This window comes from Phyllostomus hastatus, unplaced genomic scaffold (genome assembly GCF_019186645.2).
Source record: "Phyllostomus hastatus isolate PE091 unplaced genomic scaffold, TTU_PhHast_1.1 phas_scaffold_1066, whole genome shotgun sequence".
Classification (NCBI taxonomy): Eukaryota; Metazoa; Chordata; class Mammalia; order Chiroptera; family Phyllostomidae; genus Phyllostomus; species Phyllostomus hastatus.
The window spans coordinates 10,679,176-10,700,123 of record NW_025334004.1 but is presented as its reverse complement, the minus strand read 5'-3'; the positions used below and the strand labels follow the sequence as shown (position 1 = coordinate 10,700,123).

The following is a 20,948-nucleotide window of genomic DNA, read 5'->3' as shown; positions in this document are numbered from 1 at the left end:
GAAGCCAGGAGCCCTGCCAGCTTCCTCTTGGCAGTTCCGTGGTTGGTTGGAGGAGCCAATTGGCTGAGCCTGTGGGAGGTGTGGCAGGCCTGGGTGATCCACAGTCCCTTGGCTGCCCCACTTGCCAACCAGGCTCCTCCTGTCAAGGCTGCCACGTGACAGGCCTGTGCTGGCTATACACAGCCCCACAGTCACAAGGTGGGGGGCGGGCCAGGACGAGTGCACAGCGAAGCTGATCCATGCTGGGACTTGGGAAGGGGGTGACAGGGTAAAGAGAGGAGGAGAAGAGGAGATGCAGCAGGGCTGGCTCAAGTGGCCAAAAAGGTCCCAGTCCCCTCCTCCCCAGCTCATTCTTGCATGCCTAACTATTTCAGACACAAAAAGAAACAAATGTCACACATAGCAAAATTACTTTTTTTTATTTCAGTAGGTTGTGTGTGCTCCTGGGTCTTCCCCAGAAGAATGGCTCAGGTCCGGGGCCATTCAGGTGTTTACTGGGCTGGCACAGGCTGGGGGGTCTCTCGCCCACTCTCAGCAGCCCCCTCCAGCCCGTTCTGCTCTGACCCCAGCTCACGGTGCACCAGAGCATTCCGGGTGTCAGCTTGCCACAGCTGCACCAGGTCCGTGGGAGTCTTTCCTGCCTGGGGGCACCAAGAGGAGATCGGGTCACTGCTCAGAAGGCTGTACCAGAAGGTGCCCTCATCCATACCAGCGAGTCCCAACAGGGAGCAGGTGGCAATGTCTGAGGACCTTTTGGTTATCACAGCTGGGGGGTGGAAGTGGGGGTGGGTGGTGGATGGGTACTACTGGCATCTTGAGTAGAGGCCAGGTACACTGCTTAAACCTCCCTCAATGCACAGGACAGACCCCACAACAAAGAATTAATTATCCAGCCCCAAATGTGAATAATGTCGAGGTGGAAAAGTCCTCATTTACACCCTTCCCATAGTTTCCCGACTTGCCCATATTCCCTCAGGCTTTCTTGATTTAGGGGGACCCCCCACCATTCTCCTGTCTTTCATGATTATTCTGCATCCCAAAGAAGAGCTTGGACTAGGGGACATGGGCTCCCAAGAGAACTCAAGGACCAGCAGGAACAAACACGGTGTGCCAAGAATGGCCACGCCCACCAGGTGCTTAGGTTCCTTCCAGCTCTGTCCCTCCATGATTTTGGCCTCCCTGGGGCTGGACATCAGGACCCCTCTGGTCTGTTTGGGGGCCTCTGGGAAGTTCCCTAACCACCCCTCCAGGCTGTTTCTCTGCACTTGCTCTCTGGACATGGATGAGCATAGAGAGGATTGAACAGCTGGGTGGGCCTGACAACCCCAGGGTCCTGGAGAGACTCTCCCCTGTGACAGTGCTCCAAGGGCAGGCAGGCTGGGCCCTGCTCAGCTCTGTGTTTCCTCGGAGTGCCCAGCACAGGGCCTGGCAGTGCCGTGCACGCTGATGACTGAGTTGGGAAAGGAGTGAACTTACCAGGTTCTTGGCCATCATGTCAGCCCCATGCAGGAGCAGCAGTTTGATGATTTGGTAGCGGTTGAGTCTCACAGCATCATGCAGAGCACTGTCTCCTTCCTAGAGCCAGTGCAACACTCAGCATGGCCCACACATGCACATGGGAGCCCTCAGGCTGCCCTACCCCTATGGTGGGGCTGGGCAAGAGACAACTCAGACACTCACTCTGTCTTTGGCATTGATGTCCAGGCCCAGGGACAGAAAGTACTCCACGATCTCCGCGTGTCCCGTTCGCACGGCCACATGCAGGGGGGTGCTCAGCAGCTGGGTAGGGAGGAAGCAGGAAATGGCTGGCTGAAGGGCCTGGACTGTGTACCTTTGGGAGGGGGGCTGTCTCGATTCTAGAGTTATCCCTCCCCCGTGTCCTAGTTCCAAGTCCTGATCCCTGAAGGGGCAAGGAATACTACCGTTCTCCCCATCCTATCCAATGGCCTAACTCTGAAGCCTCCTCTGGGAAGCCTTCCATGATTCCCCTCTCACCCAGCTATGAGCAACTGCTCCCTACTCTGCCCTGCTTTTAATAATTATAATAGATATCATTTATTGAGAGATGACTATGTGATGGGCATGGCAAAAGCGTATAAAACATTAGTCTTATGTTGAATAAATAATTAATTTGCATACTTTTTTTCACCTAATCTATACAAGAACTCTGCAAGACACTTTACAGATGAGCGACAGAGGCTCAGAGGCTGTCACTTCTCAAGGTCACATACGAAGGAATAAATAAATAAAAGATGAGTGAATGAATAAATAAGTGAATGGATGGATAAATGGATAGATAGACAGGATGACAAAGGATTGCATGGATGAACAAATCCTGCGTCTTTTGGGTGGCCCCAAAGCCCCCAAGATAGTGAATCTCTTCTTCTCCCCCCTCGGCTGCTCTTCCTGCTCCCATCCCAGATGATGGTTTCCAGGGGCCTGCAGTTGATGGACGTGATCCAGCAACCAGGCTCATTCACTGCCTTCCCGCCTTCCCTGGCTTTTCCACCCTCTGCTTCCCACTCCCCGCCTGCAGCTACCCCGATAACTGTAAGCATATTGCCCCACCTTGTCCCTCATATTGGTGTCTGCCCCTCGGCTTTGCAGGAGCTTCACCACCTCCAAGTGGCCCCCACGGCAGGCCCAGTGCAAGGCTGTGCAGTCCAGCTGGAAGGGAGGGATGGAGCCCAGTTGCAGAGCTTCAGGGGAAAAAAGTGCCCTGGGGGAAAGGGCCCCATCCAAAAGGGGAGGGAGAAATCTAGGAGAAGGGTACAGGGAAGGGATGGGGCACCTCAGTGCCTCGCCAATGGGTCAAGAGGAACATAAGAACCCTGGGGACCCATCTAGTTTAAGCCGGATTCACAGAGGAGGAGAAGGGGACTGCCCAAGGTCATCCAACGCACTAGAGGTGGGGCCCGGCCCCTGAGGCAGCCATTCTGTGTCTCAGGCTGTCATACAGAGAGGGAGTCCAGACCCACCTCCCGCCTGCCACACAATACCTGCCCTCTTGCTCACCCGATCCTGAAAGTCCACAGTGGCTCCACTCTCCAGAAGCTTCTCCAGGATTTCCATGTGGCCCTCCAGGGAAGCTCTGTGCAGTGCAGTCCTTCGAAACTGTTCCCATAGTGACTGTCAAGGCCCGACCTGCTGCCCCAGGCCTGAACCCGTCTCCCACATAGACTGAGGCCAAGGCCTCACCCCAGCTTGATTCTGGACCCTGCACTGGGTCTCCACCTCTTCTGTGTTCCACCAGCTCCTCATGCTCTATCCAGGCCAGCCTTGGATTCCTTCTATGTCCTGGAGACTCCGACCTTCTCACTACCTCCAAGTACATCAAGCCAGGCCTTCGCACAGGCTGCTCCCTGTGTCCCAGAATGCCCATCTGGCCCTCACTCCCTTGAGTGCTTGATGAATTCTTGCTGATCCTTCAAGATGCAGCTCAAGTGCTATTAACCTCTTGAAACCTCTAGGCAAGAGCTAACCCAGGTGCCCAGACAACCCTTCAGCGTGAGAGAGTGTTTGAGGGCAGGCTGAGTCTCACTTGACTCTATATCCCGTGTGCCTAGCCCAGGGCCAGGGTGGGCAGGTGCACCCGGATTACTGATTCAAGAAAAGACTGAACTTCCTCCCTTCCCAATAGCTTTCTGCTTTGGCCTCTTGAAACATCAGGTTCCCAGCTACTTTTAACCCTTGTCTTTTTCTTTCTCGTACTCCCAATAACTCACACAGTGCTCAGAGGTGGAGATGCTTAGATAGAGCAAGAATATTAAGACTCTGGAGTTTGAAAAATAGAGACATGTAGTCTAAATCTATGGTAATGCAGACTGCAGGGGGTGCCGGTTAATTTGCTCAACCCCAGTTTACGAGCTCGGGAGAGCACCCTGCACACTGAGTAAGAGGCTGTTTCAAGGAAACAACAACAACAACAAAAAGTAGGACAGGTGATGGAAACATTTTGAAAATAGTGCTGATAGTTGCACATTATAAATGTAATCAAGGCTATTGAATTGTACACTTAAAGTGGCTAAAATGGCATAGTCCATGCCATATATATTTTATCACAACAAAATTTTAAAAAGTTAAAGGACTTTGATATACATACAACACAAAACTATCATGTCCTAGCACGTGCTTTACAGTTTTTTCATTCATTCAACACTTATCAAAGCACTGTTATGCCATTTGATCTCCATAATACGCCCCGAAGGAGGAGGCAGGCTGTTGTACAAAGGGGGAGACTGAGGTGAAGAGAGCTGATGGGCCTAACGATAGCTCACGTGGCTAGGGAGTGCACGAGATGGAATGCAAGCCCTGAACTCCTGGTCTTGGGCTCTTTTTATTTGATTCCATTCTTCTTTCTTTCCTAAGATAACCACGTGACCTGGGACTCCAAATGGGGTTCATGTTGAAAGGGTTTAAGGATTTAGACAAATTCCTTCGAGGGGAAGGAGGCATTCCAAATCTGAGGACACCCCTCCCGAAGCACACTCAACACCTGTTCTCACAGAAGTGCACAGGTGGGTGGGGCGGGGGGCAACTCCGAAAGGGAGGCCAGCATGCATGAAGGGGTGGGTGAGAACATCACCTGATCACAGGTGTCCGGGGAACCCCCCTCGGCCAGGAACTTCTCAATGACCTTCATTTTCCCTTCCACCGCTGCTTTCAGGAATGTCTCCTCCTCCACAGGGCCAGTCTGGAGGGCATAAATGCCATCACGGAGGGCCGCTGTGTGGGGATGCAGGCCCTCCAGGGCTCCCCTGCCCACACAGGTGTCCTCCCAGGACGCTTACTATCTCCTCAGGCTCTGGAGGCGGCTCCGGGGTGGCCAGGGCGGCCAGCTTCTTCTGCTTCCGTTTTTTCCGCAGCTCGATGAGGTTCTGGATCCCGCCCACGTCGATGATTTCCCGCCGCAGGTCTAGGGATGTCTTGCGCACACGTTCTTGGCCCTGCATGGGCGTGGCCCATCAACCCCCACAGTGGGAACATGGGGACCACTGAGCTTAGCCTGGCGGGGGCAGGGGCAGATGGGAGAACTTTCTAGAGAGAAAGAACCTAAATCTAGCTTTCCTTCCCAGGACCAGGAGATGCAGATGAGACCCAGATCCAGGTGCCTGCATCGCTAACATGCTTCCGGGGCGCTGAGCTGCTGCTGCAAGGACCACACTAGGCAGAGCAAGGCCACAGCTGCCTGTCCTGCACCCTGAGCTCCATACGACGTTGGATTCGCCCACTTACCTTAACCTTTTGTAAGGCCAGGCTGGGAGCTGCCCCCTGGTTCTTCTCATCCTCCAGCACCAGCATGTCCATGGGCAGCTTCTGCTGGGCGGCTTGCCGGAGTTTCTGATAAGCCAAGGAGAGGGCGCGCTCCAGGGTCTGTCTGCAGAGCCTGGGGAGGCAGGTAGCCTCTCCCCTAACCACTCGGAGGACAGCTCCGAGGACCTTCTCCTGTGTGGCCTCAGAGCCCTTCCTCCGCCCCACTCCTCACTGGTCCTGGAGGGACCCCCCAAAACAGGGCAAGTTTCAGGTCCCCACCTCAACCCCAAGCCCAACTCCAGTTCAAACACCTGCCCACTGATGTCTGTGTCCCCAACCAAACAAAATTAAATGCTACTGGAATAAGTTTGCATGAAATTACATATATTCACTTTTTGAAGCACCAAGATTATTTTAAAAACTTTTTTGGCCTTAAAAATTTACTTCGATGAAATAATTGTGATAAGAGATGATAGTTACTTTTTAAAATGGCTTACTTGGCAATATAAACATTTGCAAATCAATGTCAGATACCCATTTTTTTCCTCTCAGATTTCACTGACCTGTGAAATCCTAACGTGTAAAGAACCATTGCTCTTGGGGAACCGAAGAGATGGGCACCCCAAGTGCCCGGCTTCCAGCCTCAGTGGACTCTTCTACCCCCTTCTCACTGTAAAACTACAGGTGGGACTCCTCCCACTCGCCTCTCCGAGGGTGGCTCTCACTTGCCCGGACTACTACCTGCTCTGTCTTCTAAAGGAAACTGCCCTTTGTGAAGAGCTGGTGCCCACTCTCTGAGGTTCCAGTGCACCCAGAACATTTGCCGGGTTGGAGGGCACTGATCAAGAGGGCGGCTGGGGAGGCACGGCCACCCTTACAGAGCTCTCAGCTGACTTTTCAGCATTTCCCACTGAGCTCCGGGGTTATACTCTTCAAGGGTTGTTTTGAGGGATGATTTCCCAGGCCTTTATTGGGTAGGTCCTATTGTCCACTGGTCTCTCCCCTGTGTCGGGCTTATATGGTTTGAAGTCTCCCCAGCGCTGGCCTCTCCTGAAACACTGCACCTTCTCCCAGGGGCAAGAGATGACCTAGGGCTGCAGCCACTACTGTGTGCGGGACCCTGGCTGGGCTCCTTGTGGAGCAGTGGAAGGGTGGGCGTGGACTTGAATCATCTTGGTATCCTTGGCACCTGTGACAGGGCCTGCCTAACACATGGTAGGTGCTCAGTGAAGGTTTGGAGAATACGTGAACGAGTGAATGGATGGTTGCAGGTAGGCCCAGCATCTCTGCCCACCCCTAAGTCCTCAGGGATGACCCGACCTGATAAATGCTTCACGACAGTCTCATTCCCTGGGCTGGTCTCCAGGATCATCTTTCCCTTCCCACCCCAAGAAGAAGGCACAGGCCGGACAGAGGCTTTCTTCTGAGGACCCTGCTGGGCTTGGGGCTGGTGGGAACAACTGGGGACTCTAATGCCCATCAGGTCTTACCCAGACTCTATGGCCCCCAGCTTCATATTTGTCTTTGTGGGCTGGCACAGTAGATGCTCAGTACATGCTTATTGCATTGGCTGCTAGGTAGTAAAACACAACAAAACCTCCACCTTACTTCACAGACGATGTCCAGAGTGAACAGAAGAATGCCTGTACAATACCTAGCACAGTGCCTGGCCCCGGGATGTACTCAATGGGAAGGCTGGCTCTGGCACCTGGAGTCCTGAGAGCCCTGCTGCTATATTTGTTGTATGAATGAATGGATGAGGACTGCTCCGTCCCCGTGCTAAAGGTCTCTGTGTCCAGCACTCCAAAGATGTCACCGTGGCATGACTCACCTGCCCAGCGCTGATGCACATGCCCTGGGGGAGTGGGAAGTGGCATTCCTGGACACGCAGGGATGCCCGGGCCAGGGTCCAGCGGGCTCAGTCCACACTCTTCCCCCACGGGCCTGCCGTCCCTCCCTGAGTCCTCGTCTCTTCCTCCGCTGCAGTCCTGCCGCTTCCTTCTCCCTCGCCCCAGTCAGCCCCTCTTCTCTTTTGCATGGAGTCTACCTCAAAGCTGACTTATCTTCTCCCTCCCATTCCTGTTACGGCCAGTCTTCCCCCCTCCAACAAGTCCTTCTCAGGGCTATGGAAGCTGCCTTCCTAAAATAGGTCAGACGGCACCACCTTCCCTCCCTCAACAATATTTAGTGGCTCCCACTACCCACAGAATACGTATCTTTCACATGGCCCTCTCTGGTTTTCGTCCTGCCTCCTTTCCCAGCCTTGGCCCCTACTCCCGGACTTTCTCCTAAGTCACGCTTCCCTGCACCCAAACTTTAACGCCTGTCTTTTCTCCAGTCTGGAATACTGCCCCCCGTCCTGATCCCCACTCACCGTTCTCAAAGACCCAGCTCCAATGCCACCCTGTCCACAGGGAAGTGCTTGAGGGCCACCGTCGGAAGGACTCACCCACCCCTGGTGCTCCCTCTCTTCTGATTAACACTCCATCTCCCCATTCCCTCCCTCTGCTGTCTCTCAGATGACTGTGCACCTGGCAGGTGCTGGCTGAACTGAATGCTGGCTGGTAAAAAGGAGGCAGGGGCTGGCTTGCTGGTCCTGCCGTTCTTCACGACACTGGGCCCTTGGCAGAGCAGACTCTAGGTTGAGTATGAGTTAAAGTAAAATGAAGAGTAGGACGAGCTTGCATGCTCCTCTCCTATTTCTTTATTCCAGAGAAAATGCAATTGCCCAGAGCCCCATGCTTCAAAGGCCTTCCCAAGTGTGGCTACAGTCCTGGGGAAACCCACACTTCCTTTCCCAGCACCCCTCCCTTCTTCCCTTTGCTCCCAGTCTTTATTCTTCTTCAGTGACCCAACAGTGAGTTTCTCCTGTCCCAGTCTCCCATGCAGAAATCGGGGGATCTCAGGGACCCACATTCCCAGGCAGCTCCCTAGCTGTCTTACTGTGCAGCCTGGCACGTCTCAAGGTCCAGGTGGGAGGGCAGAGTCTCAGGGGGAGCCCAGTGTAGCCTACTGTCCCTCCATTCTTGAAGCTGACACCTCAGTTTCCCACTGCCAGCAACCCTCTTCTCCACCAGGAGCACCCTATGGCTGGAATGGAGCCCCAGGGACACCTGTCCTTCCTGCCACAGGTGTGGCAGCCAGCCTCTTCCTTCCCTTGGCAGCAGAGCCGGATCCCCTCTGCACCACCTCAGGCATCCACACCCCTGCCCATACCTCATTCTCCTCCTCCTGCGCCAGCCGCTGCTCGATAAGCGCCGTGGCCCTCTGCACCGCCTCGGAGCCCGCCATGGTGCCGTCCATAACCCGCTTCTGCTGGCCCAAGAGCCACGGGGGCTTTATAGACCAGGGCACCCACCCCCGCCCTGCCGGGCGCCTTTGCCATGAGCTCACCGGCTCAATTCTCCACCTGCCTCCCCCACCTGTCACCTTCACCCTGTGCAGCCCCAGGGAGCAGGAGGAGGCAAGGACAGTTGCCCCCCACAATCTCCAGCCTATTGGAGCCAGAGGGCACAGAACCCTGAGAGCAGGGACTAATAGGAAGGAGCCTGCCCAGCCGGTCTTGAGTGCTTGGGCCCAGCTGGTCCTTTGCCAGGGCAGCTGGGCCACACAAAGGACCCGCTCATTGCCCCTAGCCCTGCTGGCAGTGCCACCTGCTGGACGCCTGGAAACTATACCCAGGCAGTGCTAGTAAGGGGGCCTGAGAGTCAAATGTGGGGACCCAAGACAGTTCTATGTCCCCAGGCTGTCCTGTGAACAGGCCCTGCTGGCTCTGAGAAGGGGCAGACTGTTTCATCCCGGCCAAAGTGCCAGGGCGGGGGGTGGGGGCAAGGGCAGCTGCCTCCCTCTGTGCTCCAGCTCACGCAGGCGTTTGCCTCTGTGGGATTCCACAGTGCCCCCTAGCAAAGCATTCCTGCCTTTTGTTCGATGTCCTTTAGTCCCTGACAAAGCCGGCCACCTGTCTCAGGGGGCCTCTGCAGGAGGCACAGGGTCTTGCTTCAAGAGGGGCCTCAGGGAACCGGTGGAAGGGCCAGGGTGCAGTGCCAAGCCTAGATGATGACACCAGCTCCGATGATTGCCCTTTTCTCCTGTTTCCCGGTCAAGCCACTCTGACTGGGAACCAGCCGTGCTCACTGAGAAAGAAAAATAATCCCCACTGGAGAAGCAGACCTGAACTTGCTCAGCCCCGCACCTGGAACTGTGGGAGCCAGCCCTGGGTCACCATGACCAGTGTTTAACCTGCCTGTCAACCTCGGCCACCACAGCCCTGTGGTTCTGCAACACTCACGGGGCCTGCCCTTGGTTGAACCACCTTATCTAAGGTCTCCCTCTCTGCATATGTGCACACTTTTCCCTAAGGACACGCAGGAACCACTCCTTTTTTTCTCTGAGCAAGCCAACACATGCTCTAAATTTGCCAGAGATTTCGCTTTAACATCACCAAGTGCACAGTGTGTCCAGGATATGCGCACACATCTCAGTCCTGGGGGCCTGGCTCAGGCTGCAGCGGGAAGCCAGAGCCCTCCTGTTGCAGAAACAGACCAGCAGGCAGCTAACATGACCTTTCTGAGATGCTGCCTTCTTCACATCTGTCAGCCCACTTAATCCTCCCAGCAACTGAGGGGGAGGAGGAGGCAGGGCAGGGGGTATCCCACCCACTTCAAAAATAAGCAAAGCGGGTTTGGAGGTTAAGTGGTTTATCCTGAGGACCCACGAGAACAGGGAGCCCAGGCACTAGCAGTGCCAGGCTTGCTCCACTGTACTCTCTGCTGCACCCAGAGCAGCTGGGGGAGCGTGCACACACCTGCTCCCCCACCAGAACTGGCTCCCACGGCTCCAGAGAGCTGCAGCGGAGCCTAAAGTCAAAGCCAGACGAGAGAAGGAGCAAAAGGCTTTATTGATAAATATGCAGATATGTCTGTACACAGGGACCTGCTGTGGGGCCATAACTGGCTGCAGACCCCCCACCACTTGGATGACAGCCAGGGGATGGCCCTGTGCAGACCCCTGGCACAGCAGCCCAGCTGTCCAGCCACCCGCCTCATCTCTGCCAATTGTGCTGGGGGCAGGAGAGACAGAAGCTGGCCTCCGGCACCCTGCCCCTGGGGCGCACAAGTGGTACCCTCCCCTCCAGGGGACTGGCACTGCGCCCAGGGCAGAGTCAGGAGGTGAGGGCAAGGGAGGGAGACAGCAGCTGCTTCAGACCCTGAGTGAGCACAGCTGGCAGCACCAGATGACAGATCTGGGCTTCATGGACCTCCAGGCTAGCCCCCATGGCTCGAACCTGCCGTGGGTGAGAGGCAGGGTGAAGGCCCCAGTTTTCCTTTTCTCCGACAAGGTTGGCAAGGCCTGTGTGGCAGCACTGCTTCCTGGGTGCTGGGCACTGTGGCGCACGGTGTCCCTGGGAGGCAGGGTCCTTTCGCGGCTCGCCCAGCAGCCATACGGCGGGGAGGTGCCCCTGAAGAAAATACCAGCACTCGAAGGCAGCAGAAGGGTGGGGGGCCTGGTGTTCCAGCCTGGGGGACTCTCAGCCCCGCAGAGGCCCTCCCTGGCCTCTCTTACCAGGGGTCTGTGGGCTCCTCAGTCCTGGGGTGGTGGGGGCTGGTTGATGATGACCTGGATGACAAAATCTTTCTGGATCTTGGTCTCCTGGAGCCGTGTGCGGTCTGTGAGCAGCTTCCCAGAGAAGAACCATCGCTGCCAGGACGGCTCAATGCCCTCCTGGGTGTGCAGCTGCCTCTTGAGCTGCCCCACTGTGTCAGGCAGGCTGGCGCTGAGCCTCACGTCCTTGCCTGTGGAGAGGCGCACCTTCAGTGGGAACTCACGGCGCACACCGGGTGTGGGCTCCGGCGGCTCCGTGCTCTCCTCCTCGGTGTGTTCCAGCAGCAGGTTCACGGGCGGTGACAGGCAGTAGATGGGCAGCTGGTAGCGATTGCCCAGCTCATCGTAGCATTCACAGAGGGTGCCTGTGGGAAAGACAGGACTGTCCGAGTCTGCTCGGGGCTGCTTTTGTCCCCATAAAATCCCTACATCAAAGCCCTAACCCCCAGTGGCACTGTTTTGGGAGACAGGGGCCTATCTATGTGAGAGTAATTAAAGTGAAAAGAGATCATTTCGGGTGGGACCCTGACCTGACAGAATTAGTGTCCTGATGAGGGACTCCAGACAGTTATGGAACAGTCATAAGGATGTAAAGGGCAGCACAGGGATAGCCAACAACATTGCAGTAACTCTGTATGGTGCCAGAGGGGAACTACATTTATTGGGGTGATCACATCCCAAGTTAATGTAAATGTCTAATCACGAGTGTGTACACCCACAACTAATGTAATATTGTATGTCAACTGTAAACCCACACTGTTATAGTCAATTAATATTCGACAGAGGAAGCAAGCACATACAATGGGCTAAAGATAGTTTATTCAATAAATGGTGTTGGGAAAATTGGATGGATACATGCAAAAAAATGAAACTAGACCACCTTCTTACACCACACACAAGAACAAACTCAAAATAAACCTAAGACTTAAATGTTAGACCTGAAACCATAAAAATCCTAGAAGAAAACATAGGCAGCAAAATCTCAGACTTTTTAAAATCGTGTATATATCTCCCTAGGCAAGGGAAACAAAAGAAAAAATAAACAAATGGGACTACATCAAACTAAAAAATTTCTGCATATCAAAGCAAATCATTGACAAAAAAGGACAACCCACAGAATGAGAGGACATATTCGCCCATACGCCTGATAAGGGGTTAATATCCAAAATTTATAAAGTACTTACAAACCTCAACACCAAAAAAACAAACATCCCAATTAAAAAATGCGCAAAGGACCTGAATAGACACTTCTCTGAAGAGGACATACAGATGGCCAATAGACATATGAAAAGATGCTCAATGTCAAAAATTATCAGAGAAATGCACATTAAAACCACAATGAGATATCACCTCATACCTGTCAGAATGGGTGTCATCAATAAATCAAGAAACAAAAAGTGCTGGAGAGGATGTGGAGAAAGGGGAACCCTTTTGCACTGTCAGTGGGAATGCAGACTGGTGCATCTACTGTGGAAAGCAGTATGGACATATCTCACAAAATTAAAAGTGGCCCTGGCTGGTGTGGCTTAGTGGACTGAGTGCCAGCCTGTGAACCAAAGGGTTGCCGGTTCAATCCCTAGTCAGGGCACAGGCCTGGGTTGTAGGCCTGGTCCCCAGTGGGGTGCACGTGAGAGGCAACCACATGTTGTTTCTCCCTCTCTTTCTTACTCCCTTCTCTCTCTCTAAAAATAAATAATAAATAAAATCCTTAAAAAAATTAAAAAATGGATCTGCCTTTCGACCCAGCAATCCCACTTCTGGGAATATATCCAAAGGAACCCAAAACACTAATTTGAAAGAACATAAGCACCCCTATCTATGTTCACTGCGGCATTATTGACAATCGCCAAGATATGGAAGCAGCCCAGGTGTCCATCATTAGATGAGTGGATAAAACAACTAGGGAACATTTGCACAATGGAACACTACTTGGCTGTAAAAAAAGAAGAAAATTTTACTCTTTGCAACAGTATGAGTGGGCCTGGAGAACATTATGCTAAATGAAATGAGCCAGTCAGAGAAAGACAAATACCATATGATCTCACTCATATGTGGAATCTAACGAACTGAACATGAACAAACAAGGAAAATGGGGGCAGACCATAGATGGAGAGCAGATGACAGCTAGAGAGGTGGGGGTAGGTTAGGGGTCTGAGCAAAAAAGAAAAAGGACTCGTGGATATGGACCACAGTGTGGTGATTGCTGCGGGGGAAGGGGGGGCAGTATAATGGAGCAAAAACAATTTAAAAATTAAAAAATAAATAAATTAAAAGTTTAAAAAAACAGTCACCAGAGTGCTCACTCTTTCTGCATAGCAGCAGGTGGCCGTCTGCAAGCTGGAGAGAGCCCCGCCAGGCACTGCTTCAGCCGGCACCTTGGCGGTGCGCTGTCCAGCCTCCGGAAGTATGAGAGATAGCTCCTGCTGTTGAATAAGCCACCCAGCCTGTGGTCCTTTGTCACAGCAGCCCACGCAGTCTAATATACCTGTCGTGGAGACCCCATAGTCCCAAACCAACCCTTGCAGTCATGTGTTCTGGATGAGCGGGGAGGAGCTCAAGGCAGAGTCAGGAAGACGTGGGCTGGCACTCTGGCTCTGCCAGGTACCGGCTTGTACAGCCCTGGCAAATTATGTAACTTTCCGTTTGCTCATTCAACAGCTCTTTCCTCACCATATGTACTGGGTGCTGGGGTTGCAGGGACAAATGAAACAACACAGGCCCTGCTGATCATGTCTGACCTGGGGGGGTGCACCTAGTGGGCCTCAGTTTCCTTACCCCTACAACGCACTGCATGTAGAAATACACTCACTGTGCCTTGAGCAGCTACTAAGGGCCAGGACTACACCAAATGATATTGTAGTTTCTCACTGAATCCCAACAATCAGCCTGTGAGGTAGGTGTCCCCACCTGAAGTAATGTACTGAGACTTTAAATTCGAGAAGCTCCCAGCTCAGGATCACAAAGCAGGGAAACAGAGACACTCATGTTACACCTTAAACCTAGGTCTCAGACTCTATAGAATTCTACTGTTACCCCCTCTTTACACGGCCCCACAGGCTGTTACGAATGTAAATCACATAATGCAGAAGCTTTTAGATCAGTGCCCAGCACATAAGCCCCAACAGCAGGTTCGTACCTCAGATGTTCGGGGATCCCAAAGCGCCCTGAGTAACCCTTCACCTGTCCTCATCACACTGCTCTGAGGCCTGCTGGCACCTCTCCTTCCCCTCACTGGGCAAACAGGGGCTGTATCTCATTTTCCTCCGTGAGCTCACTCCTGGTCCACCCTCCTAAGGGCTGCCGAGTGAACCAGTGACTAGCCACACCTGCCACCCACCAGCTTGGATGGCAACTCCTGGTGTGCCTGCCACCGGCTTCTCCCCGACCCTAAAGGGCACTGATGGCCCCCACTGTGCCCACTCACCATGCGGCAGGGTGATGCTGGCTCCATCCAGGATGGCCTGCGCCAGCTCATGGTCGTTGGCCTCAGCCGCATAGGCAGCGGCCTTGAGGGCATCCCAGATCTCCTTGCGGCCCTCGAAGGCAGGTGCTGTGTCCCAGAACTCATCCCGCTTGCTCCGCAGCTGCCCGTCCGTCATGGGGTAGTCGCTCTTCCACTTCAGCCGCTCCTTCTTCAGGGGCTCGTTGCGTCCTGGGCAGGAGGGAAGGGAGAAGCTCAGCTTATCTAAAGCCAGGTCTGTGGTTCACCGTCTTCCCAGCCTCTCCCTCCCCTAGGCCAGGACCAAGACCCACCGCCCGGCCCACCCTAACCCCAGTGCAGTGGATCCCAACTATTAAGATCTCTGGCCCCATCCTTGGAGTTAGGGACGAGTCTGGAACCTCACCCAACCTGGGAACATAAAATACTTGGTCAGCCAAGCACAGACTGTCTTTGCTGTTGTTGTGGCTATTAAGTTTTAATTGATTATAAGGTAGTACACATTCAGATTTTAAAGATCTAGAGAGAATACAGCTGTGTAAAAATAGCCATCGCCACCACTCACGGAGCCAGCCCGTGCCTGATCGCAGGCGAGGCGCTTTGGACCCATTGTCCCTTTGGTCCTCAGAACAGCCCAACAGTGGGGCAACCGAGGCCCGGAGAGCTTGTCGTCTGTCTAAGGCCGCACAGGCACCCACCTAACGCAAGACTTTCTGACCCCAGTGGCCACCCTCTGACTACCGTCTGTACCATTCTGCCATCAGGGGAAAACATCACTCGAGAATTCCACCACTCGGAAGCGACCACTACTGACACCTTGATGTATTTCCACCTAGCTTGCTTTTCCCCATTTTTCTCAATGTAGTTGATTCATATTATTAAACATTTTATATTCCTTATTGTACAAAGAATTTAAAATATTTTCATGCCAACATACAACTTTCTGTTTATTTCACATTTCTATTACTGTCAATACATATTCCCATGACTGAGATTATAAACAATTTTAATGTTATTCATATTTCACCATATAATTTCAAAGAGTATTTTTTTAAGAAAACCATAACCAATGAACCAAAAAATCCTGCAGCATCTGAAGCAGAAAGCGAGCCTGTTAAATGTCATTTTTCTTGTTACCTAGCTCCACGTGGCCTCCTAGACAACTCTGGACCTCGGTCAAGGCTGAAGCCCGAGTGTCTCTCAGAGGCCTTAGGAGACGCAGTTGTCTCAACGCTTCGAGCAGAATGAGCCTCAGGAGCCTGGTCTAAAGCACTTGGCCCCCACCCTCACTTAGACCCTCCAGGAGCGGGACGGGACTGAAGCTGGGGGCTCCCACTAGGACACCCCCACTGGCTGGGCAGGAAAGGGGGGCTCCTCTGGGGAAGAGAATGACATTCACTGCTTACCAACTGTGTGAAAGAACGCCACGCAAGCACTTTATTTATACACATTACCATTACCCCATTTCATCCTGGCCATAGCCTTAGGTGGCAGGGGTTATTATCGCTATTTCACAGATGATAGGACAGGCGGGGAGAATAAACGACTTGCCTGAGGTCACACAGTAATTGACAGCGTTGAGGTTCCCCCTCAGGTCAGACTGAATGTACAACCCCCCTCCTGTGGGTTTGCTGGTACCTGTACAGGCAGAAAACTCTTGGGCCAGACATTTAATTTAAAGTGTCCCCGGGTTAGCAGAAGGAAATGCAGGTCCAAATCTCTGTAGGAAGAAAACATCTTCAAACCAGGCTTCAAAGAATTTCTGAGACAAAGTTCCAAGGAAAACAAATAATAAGGTCATAGTTTTTGTTTTTTTAAAATAACGTCCACAGAAACAAGACAACATGAGCTAGGGCCAGCAAAAACAGCAAACGGAAGAATCAGACTCACAAAAATTTCAGATATGAGAGTTATCAGACACGGATTATGAAATACCAAGTTTAAGAAATAAGAGAGCCTTAAAAATGTGAAGAAGAGATTATAAAGAAATCCAAGCAGAAATTAAAAGAACCATGTAGGCTTTTAGAAGTAACTGGAATTCAGACGGCCTGACGTTTGTCACCAGACTTTCCAGGAGGATGCAACAGGAAGAGTGGGACCAAGCAACATTCAACAACTGGTCTTAGAGTGTAACAGAATTCCATCAAGTTCCCAACTGGGAGGTTTTCTGCAAGGAACTAGGCAAGCTGATTCTGAAGTTTCTACAGAAGAATAATGATAATCCTGGAAAAGAATAGGGTGGGAAAACTCGCACTACAGTTGTCCACGCCAATTATAAAGCCGTGGTCAGTGTGGGACTGGAATGGGAACAGACCAGAGGGCCAGCGGAATGCAACAGCCCAGAAACAGACCCAGCCCTGCACAGAAATGTGCTTCAAGTAAGAAGGAACACTGCAGACAGGGTGTGTGTGTGTGTATGTGTGTGCACACGTGTGTGTGAGATGGATGTGAAATGACATTAGAAATACATGTATCGGCTCTGCCCCCAGGTCTTCTACTATTTTATCTTTGACCTGGTTCTTAACACCGAGCTCCTAAAACCCTTGTAACTTCCTGAGTGATAGCAATGTCTGATACAGAGTTCCTAAATTGCTTGGAATTTCCTGCGTGACACAAGTGTCTTTTGTTTTAACGAGGAGACTCTTGCCGGGATCCTGGGTGAGGGCTGGGCACCAGAAAGATTAGGCCATGATATTCTGGGAATTCCAGCTGTGCCCCCCATTCTCTGGAGTGGGCAGAGGGGCTGGGCCGTAGATTGAGTTTAATAACTGATCATGCCTATGTGATGAATCCTCCAAGGAAGGGCCCAAACCATGGGGTGTGGGGAGAGCTTCCAGGCTGCTGAACACATCCCCGTGCCGGGAGGGTGGTGCCATTCAAGTCCAGGCACAGAAGCTCGTGTGTTCAAGACCCTTCTAGACCTCACCCCTGTATCTCTTCACCCGGCTGTTCATTGGTATCCTTTAAAATATCCTTTGCAATAAATTGGCAATAGTAAGTAAACTGCTCTTCTGGGTCCTGAGAGGCACTCCAGCAAATTATGAAACCCAAGCAGGGGGTCATGGGAATCTCCAATTTGCAGCCAAGTTGAACAGAAGCCGAGGGTAGCCTGGGGTGGGGGCCAGGCTAGTGGGACTGAGCCCTTCTTCTGTGGGCTCTGTGCTAATTCTGGGTAGGATGAGAATTGGAGAATTGCTTGGTGTGGGAAAAACCCATGGAACTAGCATCAGAAGTAGTCTGTGGAGCAGCAGAGGAGAAACATGAAAGATTTTTCTTTAAACGGGCCACTGATGAATGGTGCCGGGACAGAGGGTCTCCATGCAGGAATGAACGCATCAAACAAGATCCCTGCCTCACACCAGCCACCAAAGACAAAACCAGACCAAATGAAAGGCTGAAGTGTGATGGACAGAAAGAAGGCATTGGAGGAACAGAAGATCAGCTCTGTCCGTGCATTTCTGGCGGAGGTTGGGCCCAGAGGTATTCCTGCCTGGACCCTGCTGCACGATTTCTCACCCCTTCTCCCTTTGACCCTTCAGCAGTGATGACTCTCTGATAAGAGCTTTGGTCCAGCAGGATTCATGGTCTCTGTGCAGTGACACCTTCAGGGACCTCTAGGGTGTGGAATATCTGCCCCTCTACTCAATGACCCCAACCTTGGGGGCTTTTTAACTTCCTGAGCTGATTTGTAGCTTTCCTTCCTCTGTGCCAGAGGTCACTCCTTACTGGTCTTCATCTGTGTCTACCTGCTGCTCCTGTGGATGGAAGTTAGGTCCAGCTAACGGGCCACTCCTCATCCACTGAGGGTGTAGAAAGCTTGTCAGCGCTGTGAAACAAGAGTGTTCAGTTGTCAGGAAGAGGCTCCTAACGAAGAAAGAGTCTAGGCTTCGGGACCTCTGTTGTTCCTGCTTGGATTCCTCCCCTTCTAGTGGTCACGTGTAGGTTCTTTCCTAACAACTTAGGGTGCTGGGCTGATGAGCCCTGGACACCTGAAGTGTAACTGTGTCTACACGCATCTCGCTCTCTTCAAAATGAACACAGTCCCGTGGCGTCACCTTTCAAAGTCACCATCTCAGGAGGCCACGGGCACCTGAGGATGCTTTGCTTGGATACCTCATCTCCAGACCCCCCCCACCGCAACACAGACAGCAGCACACTTTCCTGTTAGAGGCACACTTCTCACCCGTGGATGGACACAATGCCAGTGAGCCTCTCCCGGTATGAACAGCATCTGCCACTACCCAGTACACCACGATTAAAAAATTCCTCACTCTGCACTCTGGCCTTCTCAGGCTGAAAATACTAGAAAATATTGGAATGGGTTGGTGATAGCGGGAAGGGGGAGGGGCTGATGCTATCAGAAAAGGGCAGCATGGCCCCGGCTGCCGAACGGTTGGATCTTCATCCCAAAACACCAAGAGCGCAAGTCAGATCCCTGGTCAGGGCACGTACAAGAATCAACCAGTGAATGAATAAGTAAGTGGAACAACAAACTGATGTTTCTCATTCTCTCCCTTCCTTTCACTCTACAGTCAGTAAATTTTCAGTAAAATTTTTTAAACGTTTTTTTTTTTTGGTTTAAAAGAAAGGGCAGCGGGAGTCCAGCCATACTTCCTCAGACGGCACTACACATCACAGCCAGCAGGGGGCAGCTGCAGCATCTCTAGGCCAGGTTCTGGCTTCCTTCATCAGTGAGTCAAAATAGCACCAAAATATCCAGAAAAGTTTTGCAGGCCCAAGGCAAACATGTATGAGAAACATGCTAAAATGTATGAATCCCTATGCAATGATGCCAACAATCTTAGACACAGATACAAAGAAAAGCAAGTTTTTTTGTCCAAACATAAAAGCAAATTGATGATGAATATTTTTAATTCCATAAACTTAAAAAAAACTCCAATGTCTTATAATTAGTTGAGTCAAAAATATGGGCATGGGAAAGGGTGTGAATATTCTTATATGCTGAACAAACTGGTGCAAACATTCTGAAGGGCATTTGGTATGTACCCAAAAACTTAAAAATGTACATCCCTTTGGCTCAGCTATTTGGTTCTAAGAATGTATTCTAAGAAAATAATCACAAGTGTGTGGGGAAGGTTCATCTACAGCGCCGTTTAACTCAGCGCAGTTTTACACAGGGGGAAGCTGGAAACTGGCACTGCACACATCCAGGGGAAGGCTACAGAAACCCCGTGCACCCACGGCAGACATTCAGTGACGGGCGGGAGGGTGCTGAGTGACACGGGAGATGTCCAGAGCATACCGAGAAAAGGTTACAGAACAGCAAGTGCTCTGCGCTCCAGCTTCTGTTTCTAAGAGAGAATGTAAATCATGTATCAAAAAGACTGGAAGGACTTACACCAACATGTTAACTGGTTATACCTGTTACAAGTTTTGGCAGTTACAAGTTTTTGGTTTTTTGGCTTATGTTTTCCAAGTTTTCTACAATAGGAATTTGTTACTAATAAGAATAATACAAGGAAAGCTGCTAACAAGGAAAAGTACACACAGTCCTGGGGAGCAGCTTCAACAAAGTAGGAGGAGCTTCAGAGCCAAGTAAGGGGTGTGAGGGTGCTGATGATCCGGAAAGCTCAAGGTCAACAACCTCTAAGATTTCAGTAGCTGGCAGCTAGCTCTGAGTGACTCTGTCCAGGGCCAGGACAGGCTCTGCTGGTTTCAGCAGCAGGAGCATCTAGTGGCCTCTACTTATGTCTCCACCTGTCCTAGATAAGTTCCAGGTCAGAGACAGAATAACAGAAATGGTCCTTATCCCTAACGAAGTTGACAAAAGAGAGATTAGAAAAAAACAACAACAAAAGACCATTCTGTAGTCAAGGTACACACCTGTACAGGGAGGTACAAAACACCCACAAAAATCGTGGGTTTCTGTGATTGTGATGGCAGGGAACAGCAAAGATATTTGTGACTGAGAACAGAATGTATGTTTCTGAGCACAGAGGCACAAGCTGTGGTATTGAAGGGTTGTCCAAAATGCCACCTGCACTGGGATCTCCTGGAGTGCTGGTTAAAAAGGCAGACTCCCTGGGCCCACCTCAGACTCATTAAACTGGAGTGGTAGGGGCTAAGCTGGGGTATATAGAGATTCTGATAGAAAAAGCCCCTAGGTAAACACAGCAAAACAGAAGTGGAAATGGCAGGCTCATCTATGTGTTAACATAAGTTTGTTCAACAGATCATCTGCAAAGTTGCTGCTGAGAGCAGATTTGGACAGCAAGAGGGCACGCCGTCTGGGTCGGGGGAGGATAATGATGGTGGACGCTGTGGGTTGGCTTCGATAATGAATGGTGTCTGGCCATGCCACCCCCAAGGGAGGCCACTGAAAGAAGAGTGGGAGACAGAACACTAACTATCCTTTCTAACTTGCCTGGAGCTGGTGTGTGTCTGAGAGTGTGCGCATGCACGCGTACATGAGTGTGTACATGTGCTCCCATTACCTGATTCACCCTGCTGAATTCAGAATGGCTACACAAAAGAGGGGATCCTCAAGAACCCCCAGAGAATGACAGGCCCTGGCTGCTTCCCTCTGATTACCTCCAGGCCTCACAGCACGCTGGTCCAGGGCAGGTTTTCAGGAAGCTGTCTGCTGAACTGAAAATGGGACTGACAGAGGTGCTGTGAGACAGGGTGGAGCGCA

The 20,948-nt window shown here is 51.8% G+C and overlaps 2 protein-coding genes across 2 annotated transcripts in view; both read right to left on the bottom strand.

Moving 5' to 3' along the window:
* Positions 1–408: 408 nt before the first annotated feature.
* On the bottom strand, positions 409–8,681 carry ANKRD2 (ankyrin repeat domain 2). Its single transcript, XM_045854348.1, has 9 exons — positions 8,470–8,681; positions 5,236–5,340; positions 4,791–4,946; positions 4,586–4,693; positions 3,016–3,114; positions 2,569–2,667; positions 1,681–1,779; positions 1,477–1,575; positions 409–641 (listed from the first exon to the last, which is right to left on the bottom strand). The coding sequence occupies exons 1-9, from the start codon at positions 8,554–8,556 to the stop codon at positions 492–494; spliced, it is 1,002 nt and encodes a 333-aa protein (XP_045710304.1). The 5' UTR covers positions 8,557–8,681; the 3' UTR covers positions 409–491.
* Positions 8,682–10,131: 1,450 nt separating this feature from the next.
* The window catches only part of UBTD1 (ubiquitin domain containing 1), a 53,066-nt gene continuing 42,249 nt past the window's right edge, over positions 10,132–20,948 (bottom strand). Inside the window, exons 2-3 of the mRNA XM_045854163.1 lie at positions 14,279–14,506; positions 10,132–11,219 (exon numbers count right to left, since the gene is read on the bottom strand). Of these exons, the coding sequence (XP_045710119.1) occupies positions 10,834–11,219; positions 14,279–14,506 (614 nt within the window). The 3' untranslated portion in view covers positions 10,132–10,833. The remainder of the gene's footprint in view (positions 11,220–14,278; positions 14,507–20,948) is intronic.